The 27,077-nt window shown below is 52.8% G+C and overlaps 2 protein-coding genes across 3 annotated transcripts in view; one reads left to right on the forward strand and one right to left on the reverse strand.

The window, feature by feature from the left end:
- Positions 1-2,440: 2,440 nt before the first annotated feature.
- Positions 2,441-26,417, reverse strand: RRP1B (ribosomal RNA processing 1B). The gene is made up of 16 exons (XM_035030089.1): positions 26,216-26,417; positions 18,457-18,539; positions 16,850-16,907; positions 15,566-15,651; positions 15,136-15,197; positions 14,630-14,759; positions 13,707-13,771; positions 13,118-13,296; positions 11,434-11,525; positions 10,750-10,847; positions 9,766-9,785; positions 9,246-9,374; positions 8,127-8,791; positions 6,484-6,636; positions 6,093-6,156; positions 2,441-5,211 (listed from the first exon to the last, which is right to left on the reverse strand). The coding sequence occupies exons 1-16, from the start codon at positions 26,343-26,345 to the stop codon at positions 5,018-5,020; spliced, it is 2,208 nt and encodes a 735-aa protein (XP_034885980.1). The 5' UTR covers positions 26,346-26,417; the 3' UTR covers positions 2,441-5,017.
- A 116-nt stretch (positions 26,418-26,533) lies between these two features.
- The window catches only part of HSF2BP (heat shock transcription factor 2 binding protein), a 99,844-nt gene continuing 99,300 nt past the window's right edge, over positions 26,534-27,077 (forward strand). The window contains exon 1 of one of the 2 annotated variants that reach the window (XM_035030091.1): positions 26,534-26,766. In XM_035030091.1, coding sequence (XP_034885982.1) covers positions 26,667-26,766 — 100 coding nt within the window. In that variant the 5' untranslated portion in view covers positions 26,534-26,666. The remainder of the gene's footprint in view (positions 26,767-27,077) is intronic. The other variant, XM_035030090.1, reaches the window with a different exon arrangement.

Here is a 27,077-nt window from a genome sequence, read left to right on the forward strand (position 1 = left end):
GAGGGGCAAACCCACAGCCCCGTGGCCCCCTCATGGCTCCCTGACTGCTGAAGCCTGATTTCCTTGCCGGGAAACAGGGACTCGGGAGGATTTCCTTTCCGGAAGCCGTGAAGACTAGACACAGTGACAGGTGAGCACAGAGCCTGGCAGGCGAGAAGGTGTCTGGCGGGGGTGGCAGGGAGCTCCCACACCCCTGGGATGGAGGCAGGCCTGTGCTCCAAGCCACGGTCCGCTCTGTGCGAGCTCTAGGAGCATCCCCCAGCACCCACACAGCCCCTCTCCAGCCTCTGGCCCCACAGGGATGGCTGCCCGCCCGCCGAGGGTTTCCCTGAGGCCGCAGCCCCCAGCGGTCACAGCCTCCCTCCTACCGTCCTTTCCCAGCTGCTGTGGATTTTATTGAATAAATGCCTCTCAATTTGTTGTAAGCCCTTTGATCAATCTCCAGAGACTCTGAATAGTTGTTGTTGCTGATTCTGACCAGCGTTATCAGAGGTCTCTACCGGGTCCCTTAGCAATTCACACTCCCTTTCCAGAAGTCCTGCCTCCTTACTGTTCTTAGAATTCACTGAACAGGTACCTGCCGCAGGGCCTTTGTATGTGCTGCTCCTTCTGCAGTATCTTCTCCAGACACCCATATGGCTTCACTTGTCAATCTCTTTGGGCCTCTGTTCAAATGCTACCTTCTCGTGAACAGTCTTTGCCGGAGTCAGGTACATGAAGGAAGAAACATACAAATGAAACCATGGATTCTGTGTAATGTTCTTTCCAACACTTAGTACAAGCAGCACTGCTTCCAGATTGTCTGTACTTTCATTAAGTTCAGCAGAAACTTAGAAGGATCACACAGTGTAAAGTCTGGTACCAAACTGTACAAGACTGGCCAGACGTATGGGGGGGGATTATTCCTCACGAGACAGCACCAGCCCCGGGCGTACTCCCCGCTCTCCTCCCGGGATCTCTGACTTCACCTGTCTTCCCCTTTAGTCCGCTCCGGCAGGGCCCGGACCCTGCGGACTGTCGCCCCTGCAGCACAGAGCACAGAGCACAGAGCAGGGCCTGACACACGGCGGGTGCTCAGCAAGCACGGCTGATGGAGGGGTGCTGTGGAACCGATGGTGTGTCCTGTCATGATGTGGAGGGGGACAGCTGCTTTGCAACCTGCCTGCTAAGGAGGGTGGCTCCTGCCACGGCAACAGTTTTCTGCTGCACACACGTGAGCTCGAGTGGAAACACGGGGACAGAGCTGAGCCCATCATGGAGTGTGGAAGAGTGGCTGCCCCCGGGGAGCTGAGTCCGGACATGGAAATGGGGAGAAAGCCTGTGACGGACCACTCTGAAAACTGATGTGCGCAGGGGCGCCTGGGTGCCTCAGTCAGTTAAGCCTCTGCCTTCAGCTCAGGTCATGGTCCCAGGGTCCTGGGATCAAGTCCCGCAGTGGGCTCCCTGCTCAGCGGGGAGTCTGCTTCTTCCTCTCCCCCTCCCCCGACTCATGCTTACTCTCTCCCCTTCTCTGAAATAAATCTTAAAAAACCGAAAACCAAAAACCCTGATGTGTGCGGTTTTAGGCCTGTGGTGGATGAATGATGGGACTCCTGACCCCAAGCCCTGGGGAACAGGTTTGCTCCCTGATGCCTGCAGCATCTTGGGACAGGGTGGGGGTGGGCGGAAGGCCCTGTGCCCCCCCTTTGGGGTGAAGGGAGAACAAGCACCGGGCAGAGGCAGACAATCAGGCCTGGGTGGCCTTGGACCCCCTTCTGGGAGTTTGCGTTCACACCACGGTGTAGAACGCAAGCCCCAGCTGACACCTGAGCTACGTTTTAGAAGAGCAGGAGCCCGAAACCCAACTGGCTGCTGTCGGAGGAGTGGATGAAGGGACGTGGGTGTGGTGTTGGGGTCAGGTCAGGACGACGAACGGTGGGGACAGGTCTTACTGGTATTTGCGTTGTTATTTTAGGGGTTAAGTCACCCACCGAGGAACCGGTCTGGGATCCAGACCACAGCTGAAGAAGTTTGTTCGGGAACATGTGCACATGAAGGTAAAGAGCACCCACGGAGCCTGTCGCTGGTCCCCCAAGCAGGGCAGTAGGCGGTTGCCCGGTGGACTGCGGCCTCACCACCCTAGTGGCAGCCACGTCTCTGGGACGGAGCTGGGCGTCTCCACCTGGGACACGGGCACCTCTCTGCTCACGCTCAGACGTGAGGCCCGTGGAGCAGAGGCATCAGGCCCGGCAGCGGTGTTTCTGTGGGAACCTCCCCAGGAGCCGTGCCCAGCAGCCCCTCGCTGGCTCCAGGTAGGGGGTGTGCGGAGGATGGACAGGGGCCTGCAGAACCTTGCTGTCAGGCACGTGGGGCTGATGTCAGCACCCGCCGACTCCCTGCCTTTCCGTGGTTCCCCAGAGGTGTACTTCCACGCACACAGACAGCCCACGTCAAGTACAAATGTGAGTGCAAAGACAGGTTTTGTTTATTGGACTTGGCTTTGATGTGACAGACACACTCTGCAGACAGGAGTACAGACTGATCGTAAACACACAGTTCTTGCCAGCAGTCAGGTAAACACACAGATCCAAAGACAGGTTCCATTTCATGTCCTTTCCAACACTAACAAGCGCTTCCGGATCTCCCTGACCCTCCTTTGTGCTTTCAGGTAAATAGGAATTAGAAAGGATTGTGTTTATAAAGTGTGATACCAAATTGTACAAAACTAACCAGACATACGGGGTCGGGCGGAAGGTGACCGTTTTACAAAATACTGTAAGATCACTAGCATTAATGTAAATGATTGCCAGTTTTGGACTTCCAAGTCCCCTTAGCAACTCTGCCTAGGAAAATAACATGCATCGAATAGAAAACTGGTACTCTAAATACATTTTCTTTGTGCAACACTTTCTTGTTGTGTGTGTGTGTAATGAGAATTAAAAAAAAGTTTTCTTCCTTCTTTTGTTGCCAAAATTTAGGCATTAAAAATAAGCCATAGTAAACCTACTAAACTTACCCACGAAATGGAGTAAGTGAGGACAGATGTAGAGGAGGAGGGATGGAGTCCGAGGTCCCTCCTGGACCCGAGTCCGGAGGTGCGGCATCAACCAGCAGGCCCATCTCCTGGACGCTCCGTGGGGCGTCTGAGGAACTGACGGGCGCCGTGTGCGCATGAAGGGAGGTCCCTGCGTTCACCCGACTGTGCCCTCGGATGCTTTGCTAAAACATCTCAACCCCGCTGGACTGCATGACCCATCTTTAAAGCTAAAATAAACTGTTAGAAAAATAATCTGGCCAAGGATAATGAGACACTTTTTTTTTTTAAACAAAAAGTTAAAAAAAAAAAAAGTTAAAAATATTTGAATATTCCAATCTAATCTCCCACGATCAGATTTGGTTTTGAGCCTTTTACCGAATGCAGCACAAAAGCCCCATGCAAACACCACAGCATCTTGGACGTAAGACTTCTCGTTACAGGGACTATCTGACAGCTCCATGTGAATGATGTCTTCTCTCGTGGACTAATTAGGACAAAACTTTATTATAGAGCAGGCAAAGGACAAGGTTCATACTTCCCTCTCAGCGGGCCTCCGCAGTGCACCGGCCACCTGACCCCGCGGCGGCCCATGTGCCGACAGAGCCCCACCCTGACGACGTGATGCAGAAACCAAAGTCAAATCAACACAGTCCCGCCAAGCCAGGGGGCCTCCCTCGTCATGCAAAGCGGTGGCCCGTCCCATTGAGGCAATGCTGGGGGCCTGCGTGGGGCGGAGGCAGGAAGGGGGAGGCAGCTTTCACTCCCAGAAGGCCCGAGGTCCCCTGAGCAGAGAGCAGGCCAGGGCAGCACTGAGCAACCCTGTGCCCAAACTACAGACCCCCGAGTTTTGTACCTCTTCTTGAGCTCTGTGATTGTTATTTCGTAAACTCAAACAGGAGCTGGGGCCCACTGGCTCTCCTTAGGTGACCACCTGATTTCTGAATCTGCCTCCCGTCCGTCACTCAGGCTCGAGGGATGGACGCAGCTTCCCCAAGCCCCGTCCCTGCTCCTCCGGCTGAAGCCTGAGTGCCTGCCACCGACATTTGCCATGAACCAAAATCAGAAGTCTATAAAAATCTTAAGTGCAAGCTTCAATACTTCAGATAAAAGGTAGCTACGGACAAATAAATATGCACAAACAATCCTTAAAGGCTGCTGATTTCTGCCTTCCAGCAGGATCTCAGGCTTTCAGACACTTGCCACACCTCTGAAGAAATGAATTTTCGTCTGAGTCGGGAAAGCTGCCTTTGGGAAGGCCAGTCACTTCGGGGGGCTCAAAGGCTTACGTAGAAGGTAAGAGGAGCAACCAGAGCACAGGACCCGGAGGAAGGAGCGCGCTCACAGTCCCGGAGGAGAGCCGAGGGGCGCTCACCGGTCAAGACACTTTGGGCTGGCCTGAGAGGTAGGAACACAGGGAAGGAAACAAGGCCCAGCGGAGGGAAGCAGCGACCCGAGCGTGGAGGCTCTTCCTCCCCCGCCCCTCCTGCAGGTCCTGGAAGAAGCCACCACCGTAGTGCTGAACCGGTTACGCGCGTCTCCCCGGCACACACATCCGGGGAACGGGGGAGGAAGACCCCGCGTGCTTGGTGGAGACCGAAAGCCACCAGCAGCCAGCCCCGCACGCAGGCGCAGTGCTGAGTGCCTGAGCTCTGCCGTCCGCGGGCGAGGCCCCCGCCTCCAGGCTCCCGCGGCGCCGACAGACCAGTGCCACGTGACGGACGGTCACTGTGCTCGGCTCCCACCCTGGTGGGGGTCACGGAAGTCACCCGCAAACGCCAAGGCCCCGGAGACCTCACCCACCAACGGCGTTTGTAGCAAAACCTTCAGCCAGACGCCCACAGCCCCCGCAGAAGGGATGGAGAAGCAGCAGCTCCCGCTCAGAACCTCGTTTATACAATTTACGGGGATTTATAAAACAATAAAAAAGGCCGCACCTTTTTAAAGTTATAATTTATAGACTATCTGTACAAACACAGTCTTTAAAAGGACCCTGCTACTACCCTAGAAAAAGTCCATAGCCGTCGGCCTTCTCTTTGGCGTGGCGGTCAGCAGCGTCTTGGTCCCCAGGGGGGTGCTGGTGGGTGAGCTCGTGGGGGTCTTTAGCACTCCATGGAGGGGTCTCTGCTCAGGGTTGAAGGCCACTCGGGAGGGGCCGGTGGGACTGACCAGGATGCTCTTGTCTGTCTTCTTGAATTCTGCCCCGGATGAAAGCAAGGCCACACGTTAACGGAGTAGCACTTCCGACCTGCCCACCCAGCCAAGCAGTGTCCAGTTCACACTGCCGGCAGCCCCCACGGGAGCCGGGCCGTGCACCCCAGCAGGGCAGTGCCTGTCACGAGGCCCTGCAGAGAGCGGGCCCGGAGCTTTCGGAGGAAATGGAGTCAGCATCCTGCTTCACAGGAACAAATGAACCAATGTCCGCGGACGGCATGGGAGGGGGCACCAGGTGGGTCAGGTTCTGAAAGGAGGGCCTCGGGGGGTCATGGGCGCTCAGGGAACACGGATGAACCTGAGGCTCCAGTGGCCACGGGAAGAGCCTTTCCTTCCAGCTGATCTGCTCCTCTCACTGTCTCCAGCTCCCGAAACAAGGCCTCGAAAGCCCAGGAGCACCTACCTCAGGCCCCCCCGGATGGTCCCTCCCCTCCTGATACACACGCATGTGCACACACGCACATATTTACTTGTGAGCCCTATGAACAGTCAGGTCTTAAATGCACTGCATGCTTTGAGAGAGTTTGGTTTCCGTTTATAAAACAGAACAAGCGAACGGCACCAGTACTAAAAGCAACCAGACAAGAACATCCCTCTTTCTGCCTCCCTCTGGGCACATGGCTCCCATTGTTAGCAGAGGCAGCCATGGCTGGGGGACTGTCCGTCGTCCCCAGGCCAGGAGGGCCCCAAGTGCTCTGCGTCGGCAGGCTCGAGGAGATGGCTTTTCAACGCATCTTCTGCCAGGCAGGCTCCTTCCAGAGGCCCTGAGAAAACCCTCCGCACCCAACCCTGGCCACCCACTAACCATTCGGGGGCTGGACTTCTGACTCGGGAACGCGTCAGGGCCTGTGTGCCCCACACTCACCTGCAGTCATGTTTCTGTTCAGCCCGAAGGTGACTTTCTTGGAACTGGATGGCGTCTTGTCTCGCTGCGAAGGGAGAATGACAAAAGGAGGGAGACAGCAGTGGTGGAGGCGTTCGGACTGCGCTGTCCCCGGGAAACCCTCCGTCAGGAAGGGCCCTCCCTCAGGCCATCCCAGACCACTGACAGACAAGCTCACGCTACCAGGCGGAGGCCAGAGCCCCAGCTCCACCCCCGGCCTGGGGACCCCCAGCATGGCAGACCCAGGCTCAGGAGGGCGGCAGTGGGGCCCGAGGCCCAGCACACAGTGCCCGGGTGCGTGGCTCTCAGGCAGGAATGGGCTGTGTGGCCACGGGGAGGTTGGGGGCAGTCGGATGGGGCTGAGCTCACGTACCTGCACGGCACGGGGCGCAGAGGCTGGAGTGGCGCTGCCCTTGGCTTTTCTGAAGAACAGCGGCTTTGGTAAGAAGGGGGTGTCGAACCTCACAAAGTCGTTCTCTGCCCTCAGCTGCTGCTTCTTCAAGGGGCTGAAAGCACCCCCGCCTCCCTGCGTGAGGGAGGGGCGAGAGGAGAGGTCACGCCCGCGCGCAAGGAGGGAACGTGGGGCCACAGGATGCAGCGTCTCCAGCTCGGACACCCCACGCCCAGCGCTTCCTGCACCGGACGACACACAGCTCTTGGACTCGGCAGGTGCGGACTCCAGGCACACACGACCAAAGGTTTCCTAGCTGTTCAGCCACAAGAACCCATCTTTATCTTCCACCTTAGCTCCCCTGTTCGGGAAGACTACTGCCTTTCAAAGACCACCTGTTACAGAGTAACTCATTTTCTCATTTCTGATCAAAGACCTCACTGTCCACTGAAAAGCCTGGTACGGAAGAGCAAGCCCGAGGCCCCAGTTAGGACCTGCAGGTCGGTTACAGGCAGATCACCCTCCCTGGGTGTGTTACGACCGGCTGCCACCCCTGGCGAGGGCCCTGCTCTAGCCTGAGGTCCCTGGGGGTCTGGAGCCCAACGTGGCTGACATCACGTTGCTGGTTTCCGCCAGGTCTTGGCATTCCTAGCTTGGAAACTGCTGCCTTCCCTTAGCAGACCCCACGGTGCCGCAAGTGAGGGGCAGACCCGGGGGCCTCTCTCGAGCACCTCCGCCCCACGGCAGGGACACAGGACCCGTTCTGAGAGGAAAACCTTCCCTGACCCTGTGGCTCACTTAGCAATAGTTCCAACGCCAGGGAAGATTGCCGGGACCTGAGAAATGAGACTCGGAGATTTTCCTGATATTCTAAGGCGAGAACAGGCTCCCTGGAGCCCAGTGGAGAGTTCCGTGTTTCCCCAGCTGACACTTCTGCTGACCACAAACGGACTCACCTAACCCGTCAGAGACACCATCAGCCTGGGATCGGCACTTAGCCAAGCACACACGGGTGCCCGTTACCCAGGGCCTCGGCCCCGAGCGCCGCACACCAGTGCCTGCCCACGTGTGTGCTGGACGCGGCCAGCAAGCCTGTTGGGGAAGGGCCGGGAGTAAATACCGGCAGCCCCGTGGTCGGTTTTGTAACTGCTCCTGCCTCACGACAAGGTGGGACAGACGCACTGCAGGGCCACGGGGGGACGTGGAAAGCAGATCCAGAGCCCGGCCCCTCGTTTACACCGGCTCTAGACGTGTAAGCACAGACAGGCTTTCCGTTAAAAAAATAAGCAAGATAAGAGAACTAGCCCGAAAAGGGCCAAAGGTTGGCTGGGACTTGAAGGAACAGGGAGCAGGGTTTGACGGACATGCCCGACCGCCCATGGAAGTGGCAGCAGTGCGCTCGGCCAGGGGGACACTCCTGCCGGCTTGGCGCTGGCCCTTCTGCAGCCTCCGAGGGAGCAGCCTGTCGGGCGGGGGGTCCAGGGCGACGGTCTCGGCTGCCAGCAAGAGGCGCCCGTGTATTTCCCCGTTGGTCGAGGCTGTCACAAACCAGGCCTGCTCCTCGGTCCGGAGCTCTGGCCTGTCCCCTCGCCCCTGCCCCCGTAAATCGGGGCCGGCTGCCTTACCAGAGCCTGGACGAGCATGGCCTCGGACTCCAACACGCGGCCGCACGCTACTGACTTAGACATCTCCTTCATCCTCTTCCTCTTTTTCAAGATGGCAGCTTTCTGACTGGACGGGCTGTACAGGTCGAGGCTGCCGGGCTCCCCCTTCTTTTTCTTCAGCCTCCCGCCCGGGGGCGGGGGCCAGGCCAGTGCGGGGGTGCCGCTGCCGTTGACCGGGAGGGCTCCGAGTTTCCGCTTCCTCTTCGGGACCGGGGCCCTGCTGGCCGGGGAAGCTCGCGGAGCCGGGTCCTGAGCATGGGCGCTGCCGGGGCCACCGGGGGCCGTGTCCTCCAGAGGTGGTGGTGACGCAGACTCCTCGCTCCCGCCCTGCACCCCGGGGCTCCTCTTCCGGGGCCGCTTCCTCCTGCTGAGCGCTGCGGCGGTCTCCACGCCACTCTGCTCCTGGGGGCCAGGGGCGGCCGCTGTCCCTGGCTCCACCGCCGGTGTCTTCGGGGCTCGGCCCGCGCCGGCCCCTGGCTCGCCACCCCCATTCTGTTCTGGGGGCATGGCTTCCGTCCCCGACCCTAAATGTTCAGGCTGGAGGTGGTTCTTCTTCTTTTTCTTCCTTTTTCTCTTCTGAACGCTGGCTTCGCTCCCCTCTTCCTCAGCAAGAAAGAACCTGTTTCCTAGAAAGACACCCAAGCCTGTGAACAAGTGTTTGGGATGGGGGTGGCCGCGGGCTTGGTTGTCGGGCGCCATGCTTGCCCTGGCCCAGCTGGGGCCAGACCCTCCGGGTGCCGGTTCCCAGAGACGGAACCGCAGTCATGTTCAGGCCCATGAGAACCACAGGTCCAGGGCAGGCATGAAGCACTGGCTCCGAGCATGCGTGTGTCTAGGGTTCTCGACACCCTCGCCCGCTGCCCCTGGAGGCGCCCCCAGGAGGAACCATGGGCTTTCCGTTCGGGGAGGCCGTGAAAATCACACACACTCAGATCTTTCCTCTTCAGCCAGCACGAGCTTAAGCTGCGGCTCTGCCCTGACCCAGGAAGCCCCGGGCCCAGCCCTCCTGCTCCCCGAGGGCTGTCTGCGCCCTCCTCCTCCTCCTCCTCCTCCCTCGCCATGTTGAGCTTCGCGGCTCACCTTTCTCTTTCTCCAGCTCCTTTTCCTCTACAAGTTTATTTCCTTTTTTCTTATGCCTTCCTTGGTTGAGGGTTCGGTCATCTTCATCAGCAGAAACAGCCTCGGCAAAACTGAGTGGAGATACACCACCTGCCGGACAGCAGAGCCCCGTCTCGTCAGCTTCCTGAGACCACAACTCTGTCCCCACCTCACGCAGGAAGATTATCCACCCTGACTTCTGTGTCCTCATGCCTGCTCTCATGACCTCCCCAGCCCAGACCTGCTGCGGATGTGGGAACTGCATCCGTGGGGGGGCACCCTGATGGCGCAGCCCCTGGGGCTCAGCCGCGCCCGCCCCCGCTCACGTGTCACCACCACGGACAACAGCTTTTCCCCAGGGGCACAAGTGACCATGGCAGCAAAGGAGAGGGAGCCTGAAGAGATCAACTCTCTTTTTGCTGTTTTTTAGTATTTGCTCTAAGTGCTTCAGTGGGGCCACATCCATGTAACATCACCCGCTGTAATCCTCGGACCTCCTCACCTTCGGAGAGATCCTGAAACCTGAAACAAAGAACAAAAGTCCCTGAAGAAAGCCCTTCCTTCTGTCTTCTGTAAACACACACACACAATGTTTAAGCTGTGCTATTTGGGCGTTAGTTCACTTTCTTTTCCTTCTAGAAGGGGAGGCTAAAGGTGGTGTGATGCAAAGGCCTGAAGTGAAGGACAAATTGCCCCCAAGGGCACGGCGATCAAGAGACTCTATCTTGGTTCATTCACACAGAACAGAAGAAACTAAAAATTCTTTCTCAAGACTGAAGCAGCTTCCATCTCTGCTTATGCCCCACTGTCCTCTCTGTTCATCCGGTAGAGAGAATGCTCCACGCAGTGCTGGTGTTAGAACAAAAAGGAAGTGCGGGAGCCGTGTGCTGGGCGGGGGGCAGAGCTCTGGGGGCACAGACAGTGGGTCTGAGTCCAGCTCCGCCACCTGTCAGCTGGGACGTCGGGCAAGCCCCGTGCCCCGGCTGAGCTATCTGTGAGGTGGGGAAATTACAGAAGCCGTCCTACAGGGCTTTGCTTAACGTGAACTCATTCGTGTCCAGGGCTCAGGAGAGCACCTGCTCACACAGTGGCAGTCCACCTCGGCTGTTCCCTGTCGCCACCCACGAGAAGCCACGGTGCTGTTCCGTGCCGAATTACCAGTATGCCCACACTCGGGCATCACCGTGATGGGAGGTGAGGGACCCCGACCAGACCTAAGCGGCACACTTACGCCGCAATTTCGGGCTCTGCTAACACTGGCCATTACCAACTGACTTCCCTTCACACCATGAGGAGGTGGCTACAGGACTCGAGTGCAGGGGCACGTGGAGCGGACATGTGTGGGCAGGGGAGTGGCTCTTCCCTGAAACCCTTCCGCTGACGTGAGCACGCTGCATGCTACGGCTAGACGTGACGAAGGCAGGGCAGAGGTGAGCATGCGCAAACGTGGGTGAGAGTCCGCAGACTGCGCCCCCCAGTCACTTACTTTTTGATGAGTTTGGAGAGACGCTTCCTGTTGAAGGGAGGGATGTTCTTCTTGTTGGTGATTTCCAGGAGTCGGTCAGCAACAGCCTTGTAGTCGAACTGTGCGAGAAAAGCAACAAAACATGAGCCCGCAGGCAAACCACACTCTGCCTTAGAAAGTCACTTCCACTGCTCACAGAAACCAGCAATGTGGGGCTCTGGGTGTGCTCAGCAGGACGGTAAACAGCTGAGTGCTAACACTCAGAGACCAAAAGGTTAAGTGCTATCTTTGAGAAAATCTCTTCTACTTATTCTTGGGGGACGCTATTCTTCATCTGTTCTATTTATTCTTTCTTTAAAAAAAATTGTGGTAAGACACACCACATAAAACTTGTCTGGGTGTGCTTCCTCGTAAATTTAACCTAGACGTCCAACTTGGGCTCGGTAACACAGTAACCTTTATTGCAAAAGCACGGAGCAGCCTTTGTTGTAGGGAGTGGAACCTACGGTTCAAGCCAGAGTGAAGACTGACATCTTTCAGAATTCTGTCCCGTTTAAATCTGTCTCCAGTAAGCTCATCGTGAGGGTGACATCAGCGAGCGAAGGGATTAAGGACGACTGTATCCGCGGGCCTTGGGGATAATGAGCTCTGACCCTAATTCCCACTTAGCCAGGCCACTGCACAGGCAGTCTACGTTCTACCAACCTGGAGCAGGGGCCCAGCGTCCTCCAGGCGCCCACCGCCTCTCTCCCCGTCGTCGTGGACCCCGTCCTTTCTGGAGTGGTGCTTGCCCAGCGCTATCAAAACACACCCAGAGACAGAGCTCTTCAAAGACACAGCAATGACCCCTTGCAGAGGAACCATGCTCTCTATCTCTTCAGAGAGAAAACCCTGCACACACACTCGTCATCTCCCACAGAAGTCTTGTTCAAGGAAGTCCCAGAGAAATCACACATTTGGCCTTTGAATGACGTCACAGACCAAACCTCTGCTGCCCTCGGTGCCCTCCGGCGCGCGCCGTCTCCCTGTTGACCCTGGCAGCGGGGCACAGGAGCCCCTAGGCTGGAGGCCCAGCAAGCGGGAACACAGTGCACTCAGGAGTCTGCCCCCGGCTTCAGGCAAATTTGAGGCTGTGGTAAAAACTTATACAGGTAACACACTAACTTCTCATGGGGATGCCTCATCAGACGCAAATTAATACTAATACAACTCTTAACGTTTAAAAAAGAATTCAAAGAGCACCAACTCCCACAAAGCAGCAGATAGAAATCACTGAGAAAACTCATAACTCGCTAAACCCTAGCAGCTTGTTAGTGGCGGGGCCTCCGGGCACAGCCTGGAGGAGACGGAGCAGGGCCCTGCGCAGATCCTGGGCAACACGCGAGACACACGGAGCCGGGAGAGGGTGAACAGCTCACACACAGACCTGGCGTGCGGGAGGAGCAGGGGACAGCCCCCACGACCACACGACACCTGCTCAAGGTCAGCTGGTTAATCCCGTCACCCACGCGAATTTAAGATTAAAGTTCTCCTTTCTTTTTAAAAGATTGTTTTTCTGATTAAAAAATAATACATAATCGCTGTAGAAAATTTGAAACAACAGACAAAAGTACAAAGAAAGCAGAAGTCACCCATAACTCTGCCACGCATGGCCACCGATTGACATTCTGGTATCCTTCCAGATTTTTAAGGGCACATACCAAACCAGGCTCCTTGTACATAGAGTCTTGTGTCCTGTTATTAAAAAAATGTTTAAATTTCCTCTGGCTGTTAGTTTTTGAAATCTCGGCTTTTTCATGTCTGTGTAACATTTCAAGCGCCCGGGTATACCCTGACCACACTGTTTACCTAATGCTGTGCCCTGAGATGCCGTAAAGCACCCCCAGGGTTGGAGGGGTCCGCAGCTTGAAATGCGGGCTCCATAGGCGGCCCCTGCGGACTAGGACTGGCTCAGCGGCGGCAGCCACAGGGTTAAACGAGCCCCGGGGGCACCTGGAGGAGAGGAGGCAGAGCTATGGAAACAAATGCGCTTTGCAGCGTGAGCGCCCAGGACCCTCTTGCAGAAGCAAGTCCTTAGGATGTTTAAACATGAAAAACCCCAAAACAATAGAAACAAACAAAAGCCAAAGCAAGAGCAACGACAACATGAAACCCTGGGGGGATTCGTGTGACGCTGGGAGGTGGTGTGGGTACGGCAGGCGTGGGGGGGGTTCCCGGGCACAGGGCCACACGTCAGTGCACCTCGGCCTCCCTTCCCAGGGCGGGCCCACAGTGGGGCCTCCTTTGACGAACTCTTAGGTTGTATCAGTGAGACTCCAACAAATGCATTAAAAGGTGTTCAGTTGATGAAAACTTTATCTAAACAGACCGTTCAAGGGAACCGTCTCACCCGGCTTCTTTTTACGGACTGGTTTTCTCCACGCCGTCTTGTTTTCAGGCATCTCTTCTTCGGAGAACTCGCTCTCACCCCCTTGAGTTTTCTGTTCTAGGGTCTCTTCGGGTCCGAAAGGAGACTGGTCTACAATGACTTCAAGAACACCCCTCGTTATCGTCTGCACCAATGTCTGGCTGAGGGTGGAAGCATAGCAGAGAGAAGGTGATGACAACAGATGGCCACTCATTTAGCGGGTGTGGTGGGGTGCATCACGCGCGGCCCCCTCCAGCCTCCTGAGCGCCTGCCATGACCCATCGCCCGCCAGCCAGCCACAGCGGTGCAGGCCAGCAGACAGCCATGTGATGAAGGCAGCCGGAACTGTGGCTGTGGAGGGTGTGACTCCTGGAATGTCTGGGGTCAAGCCAGCGGAGCCCAGGTGTGACTCAAAGCGTCACACATCTGGCTAACGGAAATTCAGAGCTCAGCTGTTCTGGGCTTTGGACAAACCATCACAGGTATCTTGCGTTGAGCCTCCCAACAATTTCCCCACCATTACCCACAATTAAGTACCAAATGAAGCAGCAAAAACAAACATGGGACTCACTCCTTAGTCTTGGCAGCAATTTTGCAGAATGGATCAATAAACTTGAGATTCTGATCTGCCAAAAGCTGAAATTTAGAAACAGAATAGAAATGATTTTTCTGATATGTCCTAGAAAAAGGAGCCATTCGCATTTTTCACATAGGTTAGATCAGGAAAACACTTCAGTTCAATACCCAAAATGCACTCTGTGTGAACCGCCCAGGTGCTCGGAGCCAGGCTAAAGGTCATGGCCATCTTCCGGCCACCTGGGCATCAAAGTGCAATGACCAGAGAAAACCAGCCCACCAACCCATGCTGTTCTGCGTTTCCTGCTCTGCAGACAGGTTCTACACAGATGTTGTCAGAAACTGTAAGATGAACCAATTTTTAAAGATGTAGTATTTCTACTTCCTTTCAATTAAAAAAAAAGTGTTCGTTGCAGAACACCTGTAAAAAAAAAAAGTGTAAAAATAAAAAAACAAAAACTGCCTATATATAGTGCCAAATTAAGATAATCACATGCAAGCTAACATGTCTCCTTTCCCGCACTGTGTACTTATGGGTAAAGACACACTTGAGAAAGGCATCCATGAGCAAAGCTTTATCTGCTGCTTTTCTTCCCTACTGCTTTTTAAAAAATCAACACCGTGACCACGTCCCTGTGTTATTATTGGACTACGTTAGTTGCTTTCAACTGTTTGTAAGTAAGACTTCCAAGAACACCCTTAGCGCACAATCTTTGTTCACAGGTCCCATTCGCTGCTTAGGCCAGAGTCCCAGATGGGGAAGGATTTGTCAGAAGACAGCTGGAGCCCATTATGCTGATCCTGTTGCTGAGCGCAGTGTTTCCTCCACAGCCCGGGGACCACGAGGACAGCCAGAGTCCTGGTCCAGTCAGCTGCGGTCTCACGACACCGCCGGCCCGGTGTCTCACTGCTTCTTACCTCTTTCCCTCCCACTTTGGACAGTTCATCCAGATAAATATCTATGAAGTGGAACTTGACTCCATTCGGAGACTGGCTCTCAGGATGCAGGATTTCTTTCATCAAAACATCGAGGAAGAGCTTGATTCGGCTGAAGAAAACAACACACACGTTTCTGTTAACTACAGCATGCCAACGCTTCTCTCTTCCCCGAAAGAAAATAGTCCTGTTCGTTCTCGTGCCACGCCGCATAACAAACAGCGCAAGGCTGAGCGCGGTTCACAAGGAGAAAAGCAACCCCCGGGATGGGTATAAAACACTGCACGTGGGCTCAAGTCCTTCAGGAGCCTCTACCCGGCTTCGAGTTCTTGATGCATAAGGAGGTTCTGCTTCTCACAGGAAATCAGCAGAGTGGAAGGCAGAGATCAGGCAACTCATCCCAGCTCGCTAATTCAAATGCTTGAAAAACACGCTATTGCTTTAAAAGTTTTAAAGCCGCTAAATGCTTGTCCTAATACTTTACCAACCTTTCTTCCCAGCCATGTCTCTTCAGAACTTCAAAGGACTGCCTCAGGACCAGACGGATCAGCTAGAGAGAGAAAACTTTTGTTACAAAAGGGAAAGTAAGAAATGTCCATCAGTTAGCAGAATGAAGAGACCGATGGAACTGGTACACCCGCATCTATAAAGTGAAAATACAGTCACTGTCATCACAGTGAACTTTCATCAGAAAATGTTAACTAAGGATCCCCAAACTCACCAACAGCTGAAAGAGAAAACAGAGCCTTTGAGCACACATGCAAATGCTGTCCCCTGATCACATCACCTCTCGCCACACTAAGCCTGGAGCTTGCTCTGCTTCACAAAGAAGACTTCCCACTGTTCTGAAGAAGCTCAACATGCTGCCCTTCACAGGCTTTGGAAGCAAAAGGGGGGGGAAAGGCGCTCCGATCTTACCATACAGTATTTGCCCAAGCGCAGCCGGTCTATCCCCTTCCACTCCCGATTCATCGTTTGCCAAAAGGTTTGAATGAACAGGTGTTCTGCAGCAAACAAAAGGCTTTGAATGCTTGCTTGTCAGGTTCACGTATTAGCATAAAGCAAGAAAGTAACAAAGGGAAACAAACTAGGATTATTTTGTACCTTTTCAAGAATTTTTTTGGCAGCTAGAAAATTTGGTCAATAATTAAACTTGCTAAATATTTATTTTCCATTTCCACAAATGGCTGATGACATCTTGATGTTCAACTACAATGCTCTATGGAGTGTTTTTCTTTATCCACCGCAAAGCCTTGTTTCTATTAAAATCAAAAATTCTCTGAGCCATGTCTACAGGCCCTTTCTGCCCACCTACACCTAACAATCAATCCAGAGCCATTAATTCTGATGAACACTTGGATGATCCACGTAGAAACTCAGCTTTTTGTTTCATGTTCTGTGTCAGCTGGTTGAGCGCTAACAAAATGTTCTATTTTTCTCTTCTGAGCCATGAATCTACCACTTTTCCATCCAAAAATAGCTGTCGAATTTTTCTGTTTGTTTTTACTTCTTTTTGCATAATTCTTTCTTGGTATGTGAAACCTAGAAGATACTCCACGTGTAGAATTCTGCTCATTATGAGTGGGCTGGGGCCCGGCTGAAACACAGAGCCACTGCGGTTACTAAGGCTCAGCCCTGAGGAGCGCTAAGCAGAACCAACAACCAATTCTGCTTTCTCTTCCTTCGTCAGGAATCAAAGCCTGAATGTCTCGGGAATAATGCATTCATTTTCTCCCTTTGTTCTTTTTGGTAAAGAGGGCTTACTTTCTGGTTTATTACCAGTGATGACCTCACATGGCTCCAGTTTTCAGGAGGACAGCCTGGCCGCCAGAGGTTCCAGCAAGCCCTGGCCCATGCATGCACAGCCTCTGAGAGCGTTACAGCAACCCAGAATGTGCAGACTCTGGAGAGTTTCATTTCTTAAAAAAAAAAAAAATTTTTTTTTAAAATCTTTTGGAGAGGTCACGCAATACTGCACGAGATGCCTCTTTTATCGGCCCTCTTTTGGGGTCACGGCTTTTCCACCGGGAAGGTCTGTCGCCCGCCAGGTGCACACTGGTGGCCCCAGGTGCTTGTTCAACAAGCCCCCTGGAAAAAGGAAACCCTCGAGGAAGGAGAAACAATGGCGCTTAGTTTCCTAGGCAAGTTACCCAAGCCGATGAATGAGGAAGTTTTGAAAGTCATGAAAACATCAGGACTTACGGGCCTCTGAGTTGTTAACAACGTGGACGAGTTGGGAAATAGTGTCCGCTAGCTCCTCCTGCAAAGGCGGGGTCGGGGAGAGACAGCGGGGTTACTGCGCGGCGGCACGGGGACACGACACCTGCCGGCGTCTGGGCCTCCTGTGACGTCACTGTTTCAGTTTTACCCAATTGCAGTTCCCAATCTCAGGGGACCGCTATGCCAACATAACATGCGTCTAAGGATCACGCTGCATGTTTAGAAAAGTATCTCTAGTTTCAGTTCAAATGACCTAGGGAGGGAAACTCGCTGTCAAAAAATCTATCACTGAATGGAGAGTCTATCCTAAGCTCCCAAATTATGGCACACTGATGCAAGCAAGGGGATCCCTGGTAGTTAGACACGGGGACTGTCACTCCTCAGGGGTGCGTGGGGAACACAGTCCTGGCCTCAGCTTGCTCGCAGGCAGGCTGCAATGGGCAGGGGGGCAGGAAGCGAAGGTTAACAGCACCCATCCAGGCTCTGTCCAGGGCAAAAGGGCAACGTGAAGTCAAGTCCTGCTACAACGCAGCAAGCTCACTGATGGGGAGAATTTGGTGGTCCGGGTCTAGGAAGAGACCGCCCTGGGGAGTGTCCACAAAAGAATCCTGCTCACGAGTGACATAAGAACAGTCCTCCTCAGTATGACCTGCACTTCATCTGGGCTCACGTCTTCCTCACCCATTTTAAATGAACTCCCAGACTGGAAAATGATGCTCCTGTTCATCTGTTTTCTTCCTCCACTAAAGCTGTTGGTTGTTACTTCTGAATGTAACTTAAAAATATTTTGCCCTGCTGTCCTACTCAAAATATGTTCAGTGGAGTCAAAGCAATAAATCAAAGCCTGCTATTACATGGCTTGGGGAAAGTGGTAAAGTCGCACACTAAAATCCAGACAAGTCAAGTCTACGACGTTTTACATATTGCAGGCTTTAAGCAGCGTTCCTCAAGGCTTACCCTCCACTCGACAAAAGCGGGTCTGCTCTTTGGCATACAGTGAAGCTCTGTCAACAGTTAGAGTCACTTTCTGAAATGGTTCTGGTGGTGGGGCTCAGTGTACTTGGCAGATGGGTCCAAAAGCACATGCATATCTGTGCCAAGTCTCCACTTGACTTTAAGGCTGGGGTGTCAGGGGCAGGTCCACTGCTTGCTCTACAAAGATCTTGACCTCTGGCAAGGTGGCTGCCCAGTCCCGGCACCCACTCAACGCATGGCAGAGGTGGGCTCGGTGCCCAGTGCTCACAGGCTCTTAGACCAGTGCCGTGCCACGACTGACCACCAATAACAACAGATGAAACAGGAACTTTAAAATATGTTAAAATCTTCCACAGAACCAACCTATGAAACTGTGACAGAGACATAGGAAATCTCCATTTCATGCATATTCTTCATTATTTGAAAAGATAACCTCACTGCTTGGCCACTGTGTCCCTCTCTAGATGGACAAGAGGTAGGCAACTGAGTCCTGAGCAGTGACTTCACAATGTGTTTACGTGCACAGGAGACTGACCCAGCAGAAAACGAGCAAGCCCTTTTATCCATCTGGGCCAAAAAACCCCAGTCATATGACAAAGGGAACTGTATGTTACCTGTAGGAGGGGTTCATCCTGCACCCACATGCAATAGAAGAGCCCTTTCCATATTTTTAGAAGTTCTTCTTGACTGAAACCTCCTAGGGGACAAAACAGCACAAACATCTTAGAGTTCTCGCATTTCCCTTCTTAGCGTCCAGAACTGCCACGAGAGCAGGGACAATAATACCACAAACGTTTTCATTCTCTTACCCACAAATGTCTTTTTTTTTACTATTTTATTTATTTGTTTGAGAGCGAGCGGAGACCAAGCACAAACGGGGGGGGGGGGGAGGTGTGGTGTAGGGGGGTAAGAGGAGGGAGAAGCAGACTCCCCACTGAGCAGGGAGCCCGATGAGGAGCTCGATCCCAGGACCCTGAGATCGTGACCTGAGCCAAAGGCAGACGCTTAATGACTGAGCCACCCAGGCGCCCCCGCAAATGTCTTTTTTAAGCATACACTTCCTTGTGGTACAAAATAAACATGTATAGGTTTTATAGTTTTACCATTTATGGGGCAGGTGGTAGTGGTGGTGTGTCCTCGTTCTCTGAGTAGTGTAAGGAAGTACATGTCATTACAACAAAAAACTAATAAGGTGGTCATTTATAAAATGAACTCCCTCTGTGTGCTTCTCTCTGCCTAAAACTAGCATCTCACTCTGCATTCCAACATGTGCATTGCTCTTACAAAACGAAATTGCAAATCTTACAAAACATGCAGGATTTGCTTAAGTCCCATACAACTGGCCCTGGGGAAACTGGGAGAGCTTTGGGATTTTAGCTTTGGGATATTTTTGCAAAGACACCCTTTTAAGGTTCCTGCCAAGAGGTCAAACTTGGCTATAGCCCTATCTCTTTCCCACCTGGTTACAGTTTTCATTAACTGGGCAGTGTTTGCCTTGTTTTAAGTGACATCACCTTGGTTAGCCTTGTTTGGACTCATTTTCAAGCCCTATACCACCTCCGACCAAGACATGAGTCACATACAGCCTTCTAGCTCCTGGGTAGATCCTCGGTATCATACAATAATTGCTGAGTGACATAAGGGATCTCAAAAATCAGGTAAGTGTACATTCTTGGAGTTTCCAAACCTCTGGAGAACAAACAGAATCCTTGAGTCTTGGCGCATGGTACCAATGGTCTGTGTTAACACTTCACTGGGAGATATTAGGAAAAATCTTTTGGAATATCAAAGAAGAACAAACTAGTTGAATGTAAAGAAGTACATACATTGGGGATCAATGTAATTTCAATACACCAAAAGATGATTAAAAAGTCGCAAACAAATCCCTCTTGACGTACTGAAGTTTAGTGCATTCACAGTGAGAGTGTATCTTTAAAGGTACATAGATACATAGATACTGACTTCCAAGTTACCAAACACCTTTCTCATATCAACAATTTTATTACAGTGCATTTTGATTCTTTGTGCTAGTTTCTCACTTAAAACCACTATACCAGAAACTAGAGTAAGGTTTATTAAAATGTATTTCCTTTAAATTTTTTTTTTTAAGATTTATTTATTTATTTGAGAGAGCGAGAATGAGAGAGAGAGAGTACATGAGAGGGGGGAGGGTTAGAGGGAGAAGCAGGCTCCTTGCTGAGCAGGGAGCCCAATGCGGGACTCGATCCAGGGACTCCAGGATCATGACCTGAGCCGAAGGCAGTTGCTTAACCAACTGAGCCACCCAGGCGCCCAAAATGTATTTCCTTTAGGGGTTGGGCAAACAACGTGGCAATTAGCTTCCCCACCCCTCCCACCTTGTTATGAATAAACCACACCTGGGGGGCCTGCCTATTGCTAGCACAACTATGGCGTGAGTGAGATTCCCCCAGAGCTGAGACAACAGCAATCAGGATCACAGGAACTTTGTCACTGTGACCTGTGCTTATATTCAATCATGAGTTAGTGGGTCAGGGCAAGGAACTCAGGATGGCTAAATCAGACGCCCACTGACGCATCTTAGCTTGCAGAGACACCGGTCATCAACAGGAAGAGCACAGCACCACCTGCTAAGTATTCTTACAAAAATCAAAACTAACCAACATCATGTCGAATCTGACTGTTAATACGAGTTTGCGGGCAAGCACGGGGGACAGCAGAATATGTCAAATGAGACCATGGGGTACAGTCTGCAAAACACCGAATGCAGGGGACTCCCTGGGGCAAGTGGCCCGGTTCCGGCAACAAGTAAACCGCAAGGGAAAGACGGACGGGAGCCAGAGACAGAGCGACCGGATGTGTGGCTGGCTCCTGCTTGGATTCTGTGCCACAGAAAAATTCACAAGGTGACGGGAGAACTCAGATCAGTTATTTCATACGAAGGAATTTTTTAAAAAGGTGTGAGAATGGTCCTCTGGTTGTGTTACAAAGAGTTCTCATGGTCTGGAGATCCAGTGAGGTGTGTGGAGGGGGGATGTCTGCGATTTGCTTCACGACGCATTAGTGGAAGGAGGAAGTGGATGGAGGGGACAAACCAGGCAGGTAGTAACAAGGGCTGAAGCGGAACAGTGAGTCCACTTTGTACATATTTGAGAGAGTCCTTAAGAAAAAGAAGGAAAAAAGGAGTGCAGGAGGTCTCTAAAGTGTTACCATGGGCTGTTTTCATTCTGTGTAGACAACTCTTCGTAACGAAACTGGAAAACCATGAACACTGGCAAACTCGAGAGCACACAGGAGTGAATGACACTGGTTCCCGTGTGAGGCCTGGTGCCGGGCAGCCCCCGCCTCTGCGGGGCAGCTGGACCGTCACCCCCTCCAGCACTGATCCTCCAGGCAGGGCTTGGGGAGGGAGGCAGGGGTCCGGGTGGGGCTCGGCCCACAGAAAGGGGAGCCAGCAAGCTGGGCTGATGCCAAATGGCCACAGGGCTGGTTCAAGGCTGGACAGATGAGCCCACCAGAGAGGCTCTTGCTCTCTCCTAGCAGACTTGAAGAGGATGCAGTCTGCACCTGCACGTGCTGGGGAGCCTGCATGAGAAGGGAAGCAATCTAGGGGAGCAGAGTTTGCTACGGAGAAACAGTTCTGGTGCTGTCAGTTGAGCTCCTCCATAAGGCTGTGCTTTGGTTTTTCCTCTTCAAACTAGTTTGGCTTGGGGGCACCTGGGTAGCTCAGTCGGTTAAGTGTCTGACTCTTGGTTTTGGGTCGGGGTCATGGGATCTGCTTGATATTCTTTCTCCCTTCCTCTCTGCTCCTCCCCCTGCTTGCTTGCTTGCGTTCGCACATGCTCTCTCTCTCAAATAAAGAAACAAAACAAACTAGTTTGGCATGGATGTTCTGTCAAGTTGTAACTGAAAAGAAGTCTTAACCAATAAAAACACATTTTTATTGCAACAACAACAATATATTAATATATTACACCAAAAGTTACACAATCAGAAGTGCCTTGTTTACTACCCCCTGAACCCCAGAGGGACCACTGTTATCTGCCTGACGTGCATCTTTCCAGATCCTTCCTGTACACTGACATAATGCTTACACCTAGTACAGAAACGCAGATGCATGGCTGTGTGTGTGTAACCTAGATAGAGCATCACACGCGCTACGTATTCCATATCCCGGCCTTCTTCACTTAAAAACAGCACAATGTGTATTTATCTCCAGATAGTTCTTCTAAGGGCACCAGTGTGTCAAACCAACTCCAAGTGATAATTTGATATACCAAGTATCTGTGGTTAACCCATACCCCTAATAGGCAAAGGGGCAAAGGATGTGCTAGAGAGGTTTATGTAATGGAAAACCAAGGATTTCAACAAAGTAACAGGGTGACAGTAGACCCTAGACAGTGGGCAGGAAAGGGGGCTGGACTTGAACACATATTCTGTTTCTTCCTATGTGAGGTAGCAAAGTGTTGTGGACACAAACCCATGGCTAGGCCCCAGCTCACTACTTATTGGCTGTGCTGTATTAGAAAACCATCAGCTAGCCTTTGGACCTGTTCCCTCACCTACAGAATATGTACAGTTTATGGTTAGGATCAAAATTAAAAGCATGTACTGGAAGCATTTTGTAAGAGTAAAGCACTATTCAGCCCTCCTGGTATTATGATTATCTCATGTTCTCCACCCACAGGCTACTGAAGCTCTTTTCCCTTTTAATACATGTACTTTCAACATATGTATAAAAATAATTTGTTTTCACCCAGGAATTTAGCTGGTCAAAACAACGTGCCAATTTTTTAAAAAACTTTTATTTATTAAGTAATCTCCACCCCCAATGTGGGGCTCAAACTCATGACCCCGAGACTGAGTACCATGCTCTACTGACTGAACCCCCCATTTTTGTTAAGAAATGGACTTACAGTTGACACAGTGTTACATCAGTTTCAGGTGCTTACCACAAGCATAGCTACCATGTGTCACCCACATGACATTGTTACAGTATCACCGCCTATATTCTCTGTACCTTTCATCCCATGACTTATTCATTCCATGGCCAAAGGCCTAAAATACCCATTTTGGAAACATTTAAAGTAAAACAGAGAAATGCTCATCATTTAATTTCTCTTCACTCATAGGGTAAAGTACTCACTGAAGCAGTTTCAGCCCACAACTGCTTTTTGATCTGTCTTCTTGGAGCTAACTTTCTTAAACTAATGCCACTAAGTTTCTGGCAATAACATAGGTTTAGTTATTTCACAACAAATGAGGCGCACACGAAGTGAGATGTGGGCAGAGTAAATTCCAACAAGCTGCGAAATGAGAAAACCTGACTGCTACTCTTTGCGCGAAATGAGCTCGGGAGTCATTTTAGGTCGGGGTGAGTCCACACCTGGTCAGTTAAAACATCCACAGCTCTCATTTATTCTACCTATGGGGTCCAGAGACCCCTAAAACTATTAGTATGAAGAAACATTCCCCCACTGCTGAATCTGAGACCCCATCAGTCCTAAGAAGTATGGTTCTTTTATGTGCCACCAAATGAAAGAGGGCAAATAAAATGCTCACAAAGTTGATTTTAAGATACATCCCAATTTCTGTAGATGTTAAATGTTTAAAGTTGTAAAATCAATAAAACTTGGGGGAGGGGCGGATTCTGTCTTTTGTTCACTGCTCTATTCCCAGTTCCAAGAATAGTAACAGCACACAGTAGGTGCTCTGTGTTTGCTAAAGACATGAATGAATGAACGAACAGTACAAATGAGCTCTCACGACTAAAACCAAGGACAGTGATCATTCTGTGAGTGCTCTGCATGAACAGTTATTTAGCTGCTTTAAGCACTACAAAGATTTCCAATTTGTTTTCAAAATCACAAGGCTATCAGGGCGCCTGGCTGACCCAGTCGGTGGAGCATCTGACTCTAGATCTCAGGGCTGTGAGTTTGAGACCCACTCTAGGTGCAGAGATTATTTTCTTATTTTTTATTAAGTAGGCTCCCTGCCTAGTGTGGAGCCCAACACAGGGCTTGAACTCACAACCCCAAGATCAAGACCTGAGTTGAGATCAAGAGTCAGACACTTAACTGACTGAGCCATCCAGGTGCCCCAAGGTCACTTAAAAAAAAAAAAAATCACAAAGCTATTTATGTTGCTGATGGGCAGTTCTTTGTATCAGTAAGACTAAGATTTCATATTTCCTTTACTATGCACACGACAAAACACAACAAATTGTGAGCCTGTCAATGAGACCCACACATCAGACCCAAACGTCACGTTATTCCCCAACTGGCATTTCATGTTGATGGGGCTCAGGGGCAGCATGCCCCATGGTCACTGTCTACCACGTTCATCGTACAGTTCCTCTTCTGGAGGCCCAGCGTACTCCATGCAATGTGGACATGGTGGTGAACAAGAGATATGAAATAACTCACTCTCAGTGTGATGGGTGCTGACCAGACAGGACCCTGGGGGCACTGGTGTACACCTACTGGCCTCACACCCCTGTGTCCCCTCAGATGCCGGGCCTGCTCGTCAAAGGGGTTTGAGCAACAAGCTCTGTCTGGCTGTCTCAGCCCATATGCACTGCATCTGGCCTTCTGTTCTTGTGTACAGGCAGGCCTGCATACGCCTGGATGTGCTCCCACTTCCAGCTAAGCAGACAGACGGAAGCTTACACTGTTTGGGGAAGAATGATACACTAACAGATAACGAAGCAGCAGCTAAGTGCCATGGTAGAGATACACTGGCTATTTTGGAATCCTGGAGGGGTGGTGTGAGATGGTAGGGAAGGCAGTCTGGAGGAAGCGATGTTGGACTGAATGCTGGGAGTGAACAAGAGACGCAAAGGCAGAGGAGAGAAACTGTACACCAAGAACCAGTACGAAGCAGTCATATAGGGACTGAGGTGGGAAGGGAAAGGGAGGACACACCATTGCCTGCAGACCTGGAAATCCAAGAAGGTGGTGACGCGATGAGAACAGTTTCAGAAGATGTGCTGGGCTGGTTTGTGGAGGAGAGGTTCAAGAGAGGGGCAAACAGAGTTAAGGAGACTGGTTAGGAAGTAAGCAAGTTCAGAATCTAGATGAGATAAAGGGAACTCAGGGAGGGCAGAGTAACTCAGAAGATGAAACAGGCAGAAGCAAGAGACAACGGATGAGGGGTGGGGAGAGGGTCAGGAAGAGGAGTCCAGGACACTGCTGTGTGTCCAGCCAGATTCTGAGTGGATGGTGGCAGAAGTGAAGCAGAACGGGTTTTAGGGGGAGGAAAATGAAACACTTTTGGGCGTCTGAGGTGCCCATGGGACACGCAGGCGGAAGTGCCCTGTTCACAAGGCCTATCTGAGCTGAAAGCAGCCAGGTCTGCTCTGGAGACTTCGGGTTAGGAACCTTCAGCGGACTTGGGATCCCTGAAACCATGACAGTGAGTGAAATCTCTCAGGCAGATCCCCAGCAGAACTGAAGTTAGGAATTTGGTCTTCATTCATTTCTAGCAGACTTCCCATAAAACTGTATTTTCTTTTTCCTGGGTAGTCCTTTGTGATGTCTCCTCAAAATAACCCAAACTAAGAAAGTCAGTACCGGGGTAGATAGTATCTGTTGCTTCAAGTAGACTCTAAAGGTACTGGTATTAGCAGTAAACAAATCAAAATGTATCCAAGCACAACATAAACCCCCCACTGCATATCGTGGTTCACACCCTCAAGAGCTTACAGAACACGTTTTGGATCAGATACACGAAATCCTTCAATGGCATCCCACCGCAGTCAGGAAACTAACTATGAAGCCCAGTGTGACCTGGCCACTGCCCACTCCTCCAGCTTTAAGTCCTAACGCGTCCCTTAACTGGTCTTCCAGCCACTTCTGGGGCACGCTCCGCTCTCCGCTCCCGCCTCTGTTCACACCCGATCATCACCCCGGAGGCCCTCCCAGAACAGCCTGTGGAAAGGAGCCCCCTCCTCCCTTGATTGTCCTTTCCCTTCCTACCCTTACAAAACTCTCTTTTAGTTACCCCCCCCCCCCGGCCCGGTTTCCTGGCGCAACTTTGAAAGTAGGGATTCTGTCTGTCTTGTCTGCGGTAACTCGGGCCACCGAAGGTGTTGGTCCAGGCAACGCGCGGATCCAGGGAGAGCACAGCAGAAACGCTCGGGCCTGGTGCGGCGACTCGAGGGCCGGGCAGACTGGCCCACTCCCAGCCTCCCCGCTCCCTGTGGCCTTGGGCGCACGAGCCAGCCCCTGCGGGCTGCGGCCCCTCGACCGTCGCGGCGGGCTGGACCCGGCGGGCTGCGGTTCCCGCGGGCGGACGCACACAGGCGCGAGGCAGCCGCGCCCGCGGCCCCCCCCGGCTCCCCCGGCTCCCCCCGGCCGGGCCGCCATGTGGCGCGGACGACCGCCGCGCGCCCACCTGTCTCCCTCTGCGTCTTCACGCTGAGGTACTGGCGCAGCTTCTTCACCGCCCGGTCCCGGATGCCCTTCTCGTGGGACGCCAGCCGCTGGGCGAACCGGAGCTCGGCCGGCTGCATGGCGGGGGCCATCGCGCCCGCTGGACCATCCCCGGCCGCAACCAGCCGCCCGCAACCTCCCGCCGCCGCCGCCGCCGCCGAGCAGCCCGGGACCGCGACTGCGCAGAAGGCGGCTAGCGGCGGCGGCGCGCGCGGGCTGATGGCGTCACAAAGGCGCCGGCCGCCGCCGCTCGCCCGCCTTCTGGGGGCGAGCGCGGCAGACCCCGGCCGCGGGCGGAGCGAGCCGGTCGGCGTCCGGCCGTGCCTCCGCGCTTCGGCTGTCCGTAGTCGCCACAGCTCCGGGCGTTTGGCGGCGGGGTTAGCTAGCGTTGAGTCTTGGCCAGGAAGAGACGGATGGCCAATTTCAGTGGTCTAGACTCTTCAAGCCCGCTCTACGGAAACTCCATCCGATCGACTGCTCGCCTACGAGATAGACGGCGCCGAGTTTTTAATTGTACTGGACTCCTTGAGCCGCCTCTGCGGGGTGCAGACAGAGAAGGGCGGCAGTCGTAGGGGTTTTGGGCGGGATGTGGGGGACAGCCCCATTGAGGGGTCGCCCTGATGGGGGCCCGGTCTGAGGCTCTGCTGCTGTTGGAGGCGGTGCCTTCCAGCGTCCCCAGTATCCGGGTCCCGGGGCAGGGGCGGGGCAGGGGCAGAGGTAGGGACAGGGCAGGTCCCGGTGCAGAGGATGGTAGGGTCAGGATCACGTCCCGATGCAGGGGATGGCAGGGTTAGGGTCAGCTCTCTGTGCAGGGGATGGCAGGG

This window comes from Mirounga leonina, unplaced genomic scaffold (assembly GCF_011800145.1).
Source record: "Mirounga leonina isolate KUSES-001 unplaced genomic scaffold, KU_Mleo_1.0 Mir_353, whole genome shotgun sequence".
In the NCBI taxonomy this organism is placed as follows: domain Eukaryota; kingdom Metazoa; phylum Chordata; class Mammalia; order Carnivora; family Phocidae; genus Mirounga; species Mirounga leonina.

Coding starts and splice junctions, on each gene's coding strand:
- RRP1B (XM_035030089.1), bottom strand. CDS start 26,345: ATGGCCCCCGCCATGCAGCCGGCCGAGCTCCGGTTCGCCCAGCGGCTG. Junction 13,297..13,706: donor ATTGCTGCCAAGACTAAGGA/GTGAGTCCCATG, acceptor TTCCACCCTCAG/CCAGACATTGGTGCAGACGA. Junction 11,526..13,117: donor AGTCCGTAAAAAGAAGCCGG/GTGAGACGGTTC, acceptor GTGTTTTGATAG/CGCTGGGCAAGCACCACTCC.